This window comes from Danio aesculapii, chromosome 25, assembly GCF_903798145.1.
Source record: "Danio aesculapii chromosome 25, fDanAes4.1, whole genome shotgun sequence".
NCBI lineage: Eukaryota > Metazoa > Chordata > Actinopteri > Cypriniformes > Danionidae > Danio > Danio aesculapii.
In genome coordinates this window covers 6,032,312-6,044,463 of record NC_079459.1, presented here as the reverse complement: position 1 = coordinate 6,044,463, position 12,152 = coordinate 6,032,312, and the positions used below count along the sequence as shown (strand labels likewise).

At 38.0% G+C, this 12,152-nt stretch overlaps 1 protein-coding gene across 1 annotated transcript in view; it reads right to left on the bottom strand.

Moving 5' to 3' along the window:
• Window positions 1-12,152, bottom strand: part of lamb1a (laminin, beta 1a) — a 64,219-nt gene that overhangs the window by 27,751 nt on the left and 24,316 nt on the right. Inside the window, exons 12-19 of the mRNA XM_056451482.1 lie at window positions 12,051-12,130; window positions 9,906-10,041; window positions 9,664-9,822; window positions 8,267-8,394; window positions 6,403-6,523; window positions 6,112-6,319; window positions 965-1,108; window positions 248-479 (exon numbers count right to left, since the gene is read on the bottom strand). Coding sequence (XP_056307457.1) covers window positions 248-479; window positions 965-1,108; window positions 6,112-6,319; window positions 6,403-6,523; window positions 8,267-8,394; window positions 9,664-9,822; window positions 9,906-10,041; window positions 12,051-12,130 — 1,208 coding nt within the window. The remainder of the gene's footprint in view (window positions 1-247; window positions 480-964; window positions 1,109-6,111; window positions 6,320-6,402; window positions 6,524-8,266; window positions 8,395-9,663; window positions 9,823-9,905; window positions 10,042-12,050; window positions 12,131-12,152) is intronic.

Genomic DNA, 12,152 nt, shown 5'->3' with positions numbered 1-12,152 from the left:
TTCAACAAACGGACCATCAAAATAAAGTGTGACCAAAACATATAATAGTAATTTTATTTATTGTGAAAATCTCCTTGCTCTCTTAAAATCACTTAGAAACTATTTGAAAAAGAAAAAGAAATTTGACAGGAGGGCTAATAATTTAGCTGTATATTTGAGGGTACGGCTCTTCTTTTTGTCCTTGGCTGAATACATTCCTGTTTTAAATCCTTTAAATTTCAAACTTTAGTTATGAACAGTCTCTAACCTCTCGCAGTTGTGGCCAGTGGTGTGATCTCTGCAGGACAGACACTGTCCGGTTTGTGTGTCGCACTGCTCCGCATGGCCATTGCAAGTGCAGGGGCGACAGTTCGGGAAACCCCAATATCCAGGCAGACATCGGTCACACTGCCGTCCATATGCTCCAGCAATACACTCACACTGACCGGTGGCCTCGTGGCAATATGAGTGGACGGAACCCTCAGGACTGCAATCACAGGCTGAATAACAAGAGACCAGAGTTAAGCTTTCAGATACAGTTGAAGTCAGAATTATTAGCCCCCCTGAATTATTTTCAGCACATTTCTAAACATAATAGTGTTAATAACTCATTTTTAATAACTGATTTCTTTTATCTTTGCCATGATGACAGTTTATAATAGTTTACTAAATACTAGTATTCAGCTTAAAATCATATTTGAAGGCTTAACTGTTAATTCGGAAAGTTAGGGAATTAGGCAAATCATTGTATAATGATGGTTTGTTCTGTAGACAATAGAAAACAATATTGCTTAGTAAGCAGGCTAATAATATTGACCTTAAAATGTTTGGGGGGGTTTTTTATCAAAGACTGTGAAAAATTCCTTGCCCTGTTACACAGTAAATCATTTGAGAAATATTTAAAAAGAAACAATAATCACTGGAGGGCTACTAATTTTGACTTCAGCTGTTTGTTTCAGAATGTGATGAACAAAGTTTTACTTACGTCTGCATCCTTGTGGCCCAAACAGGAAGGTAGCAGGAGCACATCTGTCACAGTTTCTGCCAACCACGTTGGGGCGACACTGGCACTGGCCACCGCTCGGGTCGCAAACTGTGCTAAGAGACCCCTGTGGGTCACACTGACAGGCTGAGGGAAACAGAGGAGAGGCAAATATATGACTGAGTTTTTGATACATTTCAAGCAATTAACATTCATTTTTCATTGCTAAATAAATAACATCCAAAAATTTTATATTTTACAGTAAATTGTATCCATTATTAATGTAAAATAATGAAAAAATATGTCTCAATGTGATAGGGAGCAGTAACGCCACACCAGCAGAGGGAGCCCTCACCCGACTACTGACTCAGCTCCGCTCCCTCCGCAGTCACTCCCTGTTTGTGCTATATACCAGCAAGAGCTCAGACCATGCTTCTTTGTGAAGTATTGCTAGTTTACCTGCCTTACCAAGCATGTTCCAAGTGACTTTCATGACCGCTTTTCTGTGTATGACCCTGCCTGCTTTGATCACGTATGTTATCTGTCTTTGTCCTCTTGCTCTGTTTTGGACTGCTTGTTGTTGCCTTGATCATTTGCCTGCTTTGTCACCACGTCTTCTGGATTTGACCCTGTGTATCTTGATCTGTTTTGGACTGCTTATTGTTGCCTTAACATTCGCCTGCCTTCTCACCACGTCTTCTGGATTTGCCCTTGTGTATGTTGATTGGTTTGGACTGCTTACATGTTGCCGACTCTCCGCCTGTTTATACATTTATGTCTCTGCTTAAACCCTTTAATAAACTTCTGCACATGGATTCTAACAAAGCCTCAGACTCACAGTTACAGGAGCGTTTGATTCTGTTACTAATTGTTCTTTATTATATTGTTAACCTTTTTAAATCATTACCAGAGTTGACATTTTCCACCTTTTTGTCCTTGTAGCTCAAGATGCTAACCTGAAAGCAATGCTAGCCATGTCGAAAACAGAATTTTATGCAGCTTCGTATCGCAATATCAAATTTTACATCGCATATCACAAAAACAGAGTTGACATAATCTACTATTGGTGTATCCTAAAGTGAGATCACTTGAGCAAGTCGCATGCTTTGTCTGTAAGAACTTTAAAGATTGTTTATGCCTTTTCATAACCGACGTAACAGAGTTGATCTGAAATTAGGGACACAAAATTTATTTTTTAATTGCTGAAATTACAAATGATACAGAAAACAGATGTTTCATGCAGATGTTAAACTCAGAGTAAACACACAACAAAAACAAGTAAAGTTAGGTATAATTATTTATGATATTTGATGTTGAATGTATGATTCAGGAGGAGGAGACAGTCAAAAATAGGTATAGTGGTTATCGTTAAGTTAATATTTTCAAAATAAATATCCCTAAATACAGATTCAAACATTATTTTGTAGAGATACTGCTAGTTTTGTCATACACTTTTTATTATCTTTCAATCATAAATTAAACAGACATAAAGAAATGATTAAATTTAGAATACATTTATTTTTAAAAGCTTTTAATATTAGCTTTAGTTAACTATAATAACTTGGTTTTTAACTCGGTTATCTATCGTATCTCTACCCTCTTGAGATCAGCCAATACAAAGTTTTTGCACTTCATCAGTTTTCTCATAACGTTGGAAAATAGATTATATTGATTTTGTTATAAGTGAATGGAACTTTAAAAAAGATCCACAAATTTAAAATCAACTAATTATTACATTTTTAAATATTTATTTTAATAGTATTTTATTTATAACATTTTATAATAAGTATTTAACAATCGCTCTTCATACTCTGTGGAATTTATTTCCACATTTTGTATATTAATTGATAAATAAATACAATTCATGGAACAAATTATTGTACTGTAAATGTGTTAACAAATGTTGTCTAATGGTAATTGTTGATGTCATTTGCAAAAGCTTTATAAGGTCAATCAGGATAAAATTGTCTATTACTCTAATCTCAACCATTAGTTAAGAAATTGTAAAGGTTTTCCTTTCTAAATATTTTAATTGTACTTAGTATTACATGTGTACTTTTCCTAGAAAGATGTTTGATTGTAGTTTTTACATTGTGTATGCCATGTAAGTAGCAGCACGTTGTTCATCATTTGATTTTATCAAGTGGAAATGAACGCTGATATTTATAGTCAGCAAAACTTGCATTGTGATTTATGCCTCTAACCAAGTTTTTTTTGCACTTCTTGCCCTGACAGATGATGAAATGGTAAAGTCTCAGACAGGAAGCATGTTAAGCAGTATAATTACGCCTGAGGCTCCGTTACAAGCCCTGACACGAGACAGGAGAGACAGCAGACGCAGGAAAATGAAAGCAGAATGAACGATGACAGAATGAAGACTGGCACGTCTATCATACCCACAAAAAGGGGATTCTTATGTGGTTAGAGAATGGAGGCAATGTCAGCGGTGATGACAGGGTGAGTGTTCGTGTGTGTGTGCTTTAAAGTGGAAACATTTGTAATAGCTAGTTCAACCCAAAATATAAATTCTGTCATTCACCCTCTTGTCTTTTAAAACCCGAAAAACTTATATATTATATGTTTCTATCCCTTCACTAAAAGTCTATTTACCCAAAACTACAATGCTCCAAAACATTTATAAAATAAACCAATTTAAATGTAATGGTCTAATCCATGTCTTTTCAAAATGACGAATGTTAGTGTGGGAATTGTGTGGTTTTTCAAATCTTTCTGACATGAAAGCATCACAATGTAAATCAGAAGAAAGCGACAGTACAAGCAAAACACATCTACCTGCAACTGTAAATGTTATTTGTGCATCTCCTTGACACCAGAGCTCTTGTTTTACCATTGTTGCTTTATTTTGTTTTTACTTGGTTTATTTATCTCAAGTTATTTATTTGTATAGCCCTGTCCACAATACACACCATTTCAGAGCATCTTTACTGTAAGTTTTAACTGTTACTCCTTTAATGGCTTAGGGTGTACTCGCACTCCCCTGATGACCTGCACTCGCACTGCATTTTGCCTTCCGATCCTGAGCACGCTTACGTCATTGATGATGCAACTGTTCAGTTTAACAGAAGCGAGCACTCTCGCTCAGCACAGTTGACATTGCTTTAGTTATATCGTGGCGCAGTGGGTAGCACAATCACCTCACAGCAAGAAGGTCGCTGGCTCAAGCCCCAGCTGGGTATGTTGGCATTTCTGTTTGGAGTTTGCATGTTCTCCCCGTGGGTTTCCTCCGGGTGCTCCGGTTTCCCCCACAAGTCCAAAAAACATGTGGCATAGGTGAATTGGGTAAATTGTCCGTAGTTTATGTGTGTGAATGAGTGTATATGGATGTTTCCCAGTGATGGGTTGCAGCTGGAAGGGCATTCGCTGCGTAAAACATATGCTGAATAAGTTGGCTGTTCATTCCGCTGTGGCGAGCTCAGATTAATAAAGGGTTTAAGCCGAAAAGAAAATGAATGAATGAATGGGATGCAGTGACACGCAGTCAAATCTGTATCTTTGGGGGGCTGTATCTTTAATAAACTACGACACTTCGCATTCATTGATTAGTAAGAATGATTAATAAATCTATATAAAACAGTCCCTTAAATATGACGTTGCATCTTCAGTTTCAGGCTCAGGCGCGCTTTGCGTTCACACTACAAGCGTAACATGCTAAAGCCCAACTGAACTGCACTTTGGCACACCTCCAACCAGGCCAGGGCCGGCCAACTGAACGTCACCTGGGCACGATTTGGAGCACTCACACATGTCAAACGAACCAGGAAATGCGCCTGGGCATGGTTCGGAGAGCACCCTTATTTTCATACATATGTTTTTTTCTCTATATTGAGCAATTTTAGGGCAGTGCAAAATGATTATATATATATATATAACTGATATGATTTCAATGATCCATAGTTTGAGATCTAGCTATACTTTGTTGTTTTAAACGATATTTCAAGAGTTCACACTTAGTTGATGATTGATTATAAATCTTGTTCGGCATGCTGTCCCGGGAGAGAGCCCTGAGCTCATAAGATCCTTGAGCCTGGGGCTCCCTCCCGTTTGCAAGGCGAGAGGGGAGTTTGAGCTCAGGTAGATCTCGAGAACTCTACAGTAGCTAATGAACAGATAGTGATTGCTCTTATGAGACAACTACTTACTATTAGCATGTCTATGGTGCCGATTTTGATTAGTCAAGTAAGTTAAGTTGCATGTTTTTGGATGGTGGGAGAAAACCGGGCAACCCGAGGGAAACCCATGTGAGCACAGGGAATACATGTAAACTCCGCACAGAAACGTTGGCTGGCTTGGTAAGGACTAGAACCAGTGATGTTCTTGCTGTGAGGCAACAGTGTTAACCACTGGGCCACCGTGCCACCCATCTAGGAAAGGAGGAGGAGTAGGGGTGGATGGGGGGATTATTCAAAACGAAAATGGCTGTGATATGGAACTTAGGGTATTTATAGTGGCTTAGGAATCGTCTACTTGGTGAATCATAGATTGAATAATGCAGGGCAGTCATAAGCTTGTGATCCTCTCGAAATTAGTCTATAAATAAACTTCACATAATTGATTTATGCTATTAATGAAGAAAACTGAATGCTACATAATCGACATGCAGTGTCGGACTGTTTTTTTGTGTAAAGAGATAGAATAAGCAGTAGTCATGTAAGCAGTTTTCAGAAAGTATTGATACAAAATGATTAGCCTTTTGCTGTCATGATTTGTTTTGTCTTTACATTGTATGCTTATTAGTTTGTCCTTCGATTATGGTGACCACTAAATATAAAGGTAACACTTTATTTCGATGGCCCATTTGAGTATTAGATTGTCTGCTTAATATTTGCTCATACTGCTCCTTCTACAGACATTTAACTTACTATAAGAAACTTTACAAGTACATGTCAACTTACACTAACCCTAACCCCAACCTAACAGTCTACTTATAATCTAATGAGAATTAGTTGGCATGTAGATGCAATGTAAACTACATTCAACAAACACACCATCAAAATAAAGTGTGACCAACATATCTCAGCATGCTTTAACATAGATTCCCATTCTCTATATTTAAAAACAAAACTAGGAAACTTTTAGCAAGCATCACTAATAATTGAAAAAAATCTACAATTTGTTCAGTATTGATGTACCTTTAACTCCCTGGTGCAGAAGAGCTGACACACTGAAGATGTAATTTCTGCAGATATCAGTCATGGGGGTTTTCACCACCGCCTGGCTGTTCTCCAAACAGCGGTAGCGCTGGAAATTTTCCCAGGCGCTGTTGGTCACCAAGTTTCCACCCTCTGATCCAGAGCCAGAGAAAATATCTAGGTTTTTGCAGTGAGGCATGAGGACGATCTAAAGAATCCAAATAAATCAGAGTTAGAGGATTGAAAAGCAACTGAAAGTGTAAATTTGATGAGATAGAATAGGGAGCCTACCGAGTCGATGAGTGTGTATGGCGACTGCACATCACTGAGAGCAGAGTACAGAGACAGACTCAAGCGCACCGTGTAGTTCAAGCCCTCTTCAAAACACACAGGCCTGGGCAGCACCACATACCTGATGGGCAAAACCAGGAGAATTTACCTTCTCAAATTCAAAGCTCAAAGATATTAGCCTCCAAAACCTACTGAGCTGCCTTCTAAAAGTGCCGCAGTACAGCTGAGGTAGCCTTCATGGAGAAATCAAGAGCTGGTAAAAGTTTGAAAGATTTCACAACAGGTTTGACACGCAGATGACCAACAGAAATGTATCTTCTGTGAGAGCACTGCATCATAAATTGCTACAGTATTTACAATAGATATTTTTGACCTTGAAACTTAGCCAAAGCTTTGCAGAAAAACTACAGTACTATCCTAACTGAAGAAAGATCTCATAATTTCAGATTAGCAACATCCTACATAAGCAGGAGAAAAATATACATAAATAAATATACTCGATTTGAATAGAGTTTTAAATTAGCATGTTGCTAAGCTAAAATTCTGATTCTCAAGTAATTACAAGGATGGCATACAGCATACAAGTGTTGAGTTATATTTACAACTCTTTAGGAACTCTAAACTCTTTAGGTGCCATAAAAATGACCCATCTGGCAACTGGTTTCAAAAGAAATTTACATTAGCATGTTGCTAAGCTAACAAAATGATGCTGAGTATCCCTACTGAAAAAAACTGCTTAAACCAGCCTAGGCTGGTTGGCTGGTTTTAGCTGGTCGACCAGCCTGGTTTTAGAGGGGTTTTGGCCAGTTCCAGCCTGGTCTTAGCTGATCAGGCTGGGTGATGACCAGCTAAAACCAGCTTGACCAGCCTAGCCAGGGTGGGAGCCCAGCCTGAACCAGCTATGTCCAGCCTAAAACAGGCTGGTTTTAGCTAGATTTAGCTGGTCATTTTCCAGCCTGACCAGCTAAGACCAGGCTGGAAATGGCTGAAAACCAGCCTGGAAATAGCCAAAACCCCTCTAAAACCAGGCTGGTCAACCAGCTACAACCAGCCAACCAGCCTAGGCTGGTTTAAGATGGATTTTTCAGCAGGGATGAAATGCATTGCATATATCACACATACATTTTATTGATTTAAATGGATAGTTTACCCAGAAAGGACAATTTACCTACGCTTAAGTGCTTGTAAACTGTTATGAATTTCTTTGAACACAAAATAAGATATTTTGAAGAATGTTGGAAACCAGCCATGGATGTCTGCTGCTTTCTAACACTCTTCCTAGATTTATATTTTTATTTTTAGGTTTTTAATACAAGTATATATCTATAATCTACACTTTTGAGGATTTGTAGCAGCAGTGCATTCTAAGATTACAGTTTCTTTTAAGAATACATGAGATGCTGCCTTAAAATGTGGTCAAAATGAGCATAATTGCTTACTATGATCTAAAACAGCTTATAGTTTTCCATTGTCCGCATAGTACACTGTTAATGCGTAATTATTTAGTACACTGCTCATGCGTAACTATTTACTGTATTATTTCCATACAATTATAGTATTTATTGTAATTTGTTAATTTATTTTATTTTTTCAATTGTTTCTATGTTGTTTTGATGACTTTATTTATTAAGTTTGTTTTTATATGTATATACCATTAGTACATTTAGTGCTTTAATATATTTCAGTATGCCAATGACAACATTTATATGTTTCCCTTATATTTGTGTAAATTTTATATTATATTTTTATATATTATATTATCTAAGACAACTTAAAATACTGCATTCTACGAAGCACACTATTTAGGTAGCATTGCTGTTGTCTCCTGGGCACGGAAGGTGTTTATTTCTTTCTCCTCTCATACCTGGATCCAGGATGCAGAGACACCATCTGGTTGTCATCATCTGGCATAGTGTTTGCACAGCGGCTGTCAGCGGTAATGACCCGAGGCCTGATGACAGTCATCAACACTTCTTCCCACTGCTCTGGTAGCTACAAACCATGAAAGAGCAAGAAGATGATGTAATTGTGTGATGTAACAGTACCGGTTTACCCCTTAACTCAAGACCTGACAGCTGGCCTTAAGATAGTCATTGATTATATTGACTTGTCAAATGTCAATAGTGATATTAAGCCCGCAATATACTACAAGCTGAATCAAAGAACAAACTGTTATGCAATTTTCTTCTACATGTTTATTACTGTAAAGCTGCTTGTGAGCTGGCTTGACAGTCACTTGCGACACTTTGGGATTTTGTGTACAGAATAGCTATTCGGCATACTATGTACACACAGACACGCAGGGGCGCCACTAGGGTGGGGTAAGGTAGGACTATTCTAAGGGCCCATACGTTAAGGGGGCCCCCAGAGACATTATCAAGGGCCCGCACCTAAGACGGACCCGAAATTTTTTGTATTAAAAAAATTAAGAATGGATCTTTATTCAAAGAGTAATGTACAAAAAGAGGATGTTTGATAAGATGTTACAGGATGTTTGATATAAAGCTGGGAAGATATTTCACAGAAAGACAAAGTATTTTCAGTAACAATATCGAAATCTTTAGGCAATGCAATTAAAGGGATAGTTCACCCCAAAATGTATATTGTTATTATTAAATCACCACCATGTCATACCAATGCCCTGAGACCTTTGTTCATTTTCAAAACACATATAAAAATATTTTAGATGAAATCCAAGATCTCCCTCATCCTCTATAGACAGCAATGGTCCTGACTCGTTCAAAGTCCAGAAAAGGAACCCAAAATATTGTCCAAACATGTGACTTCAGTGGTTCAACTGTAATCATACAAAGCTCCAAGAACACTTTTGTGTGCTAAAAACCAAACTAAAAACTATCTACATTTACTATGTGGCACTTGCGTGACCTATGAAAATACAGCATATGCCTGTAGTAAACGTGCACCCTAACAACTTGACATGGGTGAGAAAACATAGGCTAACTAAATAGATTTGACAGATTTGTGCTACACAAAAATGTTCTTGGAGATTTATATGATTACATTTTAATCACTGAAGCTACATTAAACGTTTTGACAATAATTTTGGTTGCTTTTCTGGACTGTGAATGTCTCGGGACCATTGCTGTCTATGGAGGACGAGACTCTCGGATTTCATCTAAAATATCTTAAACTGTGTTTCAAAGATGAAAGAAGGTCTGAGGGGATTAAAAAGACATAACATAATTTTTATCTTTGTGTGAACTAACATTTGAAACACAATGAGATTGTAGAGAAAGTCACCTGAGGTTCATATCGGATGATGATGTCATACTCCATAGAGTAGGGAATGTTGTCGATACTGAATTCCAGATATGCTCCTTCAGGAACATTCACAAAACCTATACCAGTCCAAGTCGGCGATCTGTCTTGAGGATGAGTTCTCGGGACAACCGTCACACCCTGTGAAGAGACCGAGAGCTATTTGAGTCAAGCTTTCAAAAAACTCAAAGACTTCAGCAAATGTGAGTAAAGAGGACTCTTACAGGTCCAAACTTGGCTTCCTCTGCTTCATAGGTGTAGTGGTCCAAAGCGATAAAGTAAAAGCCAGATTCCACCTGGTCACAGCGTCTGCCAAACATGTGCTCACGACACTGACACTGACCCGATACAGGAGAGCAACTTGAAGGGAATAAAGCGAAATTATTTGGATTTTGAAACAACTGGAGAAATGTAGTTAAGGACAAAATATTCAATGTTGACACACACACACACACACAGTTGAAACACAAATCCTGCACCCAACTGTTTGCTGGACTGCAGTTAAAGCCTGCTATTGTAACTCATGTTAATGAAGTTTTCTTACTGGATAACGTTGTCAGTTCAGGATTCAGGAACACTATAAACTTTTTTTCACTGTTATTTCAGGCCTCCTGCCAATAGTTTCTCAACAGGCTGATATAAACTTACTAAGAGACCAGCAAAGTAGGAATAGAACAAAGATTTTTTACAAGCTCTTCAGAAAATGTGAGAAAATTTAACATCTCTGATGAGATAAAAGAATAGTTCCCTATGAAATGAAAAGCATGCAATGATTTACTCAATCTCCACTTCTTTCAAACTATTTTAAGTTTCTGTTGAACACATAGGAAAATATACGGAAGAATGTTGGAAAAAAAGCAGCCACTGACATCTACAATATTTTTTGTTCGTCGGTGGCTGCTTTTTTTCCCCCAATATTTGTCTGAAGGTCTCTTGTGTTCAACAGAAGAATGAATTCAAAAGTTTTTCAACTTGAGTGTGAGTAAATGGTGAGGGAACTTTCATTTTGGGGAGAACTATCCCTATAATGCCATTCTTAACTTTTTACCAAATCTTTATGCAAATTAGAATAGAATAGTAATGGAGTGGCAAGGTCCTGCTCCTAGATGAATCCATTCTATTTCGGACACTACCTGATAAAAGTCTTGTCGCCTATCCAAGTTTTAGGAGCAGCTTATAATAACTTAACTTCTGGTTGATCATTTGGTATCAGAAATGGCTTATATGAAAGGCGAAGGCCTCTAGATTACGCTTATTTTACCACAATAAAATATGATCATGCCTTGATTTTTAATTATTTAATTAGGACAGTAAGGTCTGACTTTGCTAAGACAAAAGTCTTGTCACTTAACAGAAACAGATGTACAGTATAGAATATGAAGTCATGGTGCAGTGGAAACCGAATGAATATTGTGTCTGACTCCCATGAGCTTGAAGGACTGCATCCATACATCTCTGCAGTGACTCAAATCACTTATTAATAAAGTCATCTGGAATGGCTAAGAAGGTGTTCTTGCTTTGGATTCATCATCAATGCCTCCTCCTTCATCTTATCCCAAACATGCTCAATAATGTATATGTCTGGTGACTGGGCTGGCCAATCCTGGAGCACCTTGAACTTCTTTGCTTTCAGGAACTTTGATGTGGAGGCTGAAGTATGAGAAGGAGCGCTCTCCTGCTGAAGAATTTGCCCTCTCCTGTGGTTTATAATGTAATGGGCAGCACAAATGTCTTGATACCTCAGGCTGTTGATGTTGCCCTCCACTCTGCAGATCTCTCGCTCGCCCCCATACTGAATGTAACCCCAAACCATGATTTTTCCTTCACCAAACTTGACTGATTTCTGTCTGAATCTTGGGTTTGTGTGGGATCCAGTAGGTCTTCTGCAGTATTTGTGATCATTTGGATGCAGTTCAACAGATGATTCATCTGAAAAATCTACCTTGTGCCACTTTTACAAATGATAAACTAGAAGTCAAGTTATTATTTGTTGCTGTTACAACTGGGATCAAGACAAGAATTTTGTCAGGTAGTGTACTGCAACACCCCTGACGTGAAGTACAAAGTAGACAGCTTCTAGCTGTTGTGGCACAACGGCTCGTTTAGTGAAGGTGTTATGCAAAAGTCTAAAATATACAAAAATTACATGAAAAACCTGAAATGTTTTATGCACAGATGGCAACAAAAAATCATTCCCATTGACCATGATCATCAAAAATGAATAAAAACGCTGTATTCTTCATACCATGCAAGCAGTTGTCAATTTCACTTTGTAAAGTCAAACCCTCATTTTTGTTAATCATAACAATAAGGATAACTGTGCTTGAATAAGAGACTCAAAATTGCAGAAATGGAGTAGATTTACTTACTTGTTGTTGATTGCACCACCATGATCACAGTCACATGGTCTGCAGCCGTCCATGTCATTACTGAGACCCCAGTGCTGGGGCTATGAGAGAAAGAGACACGTG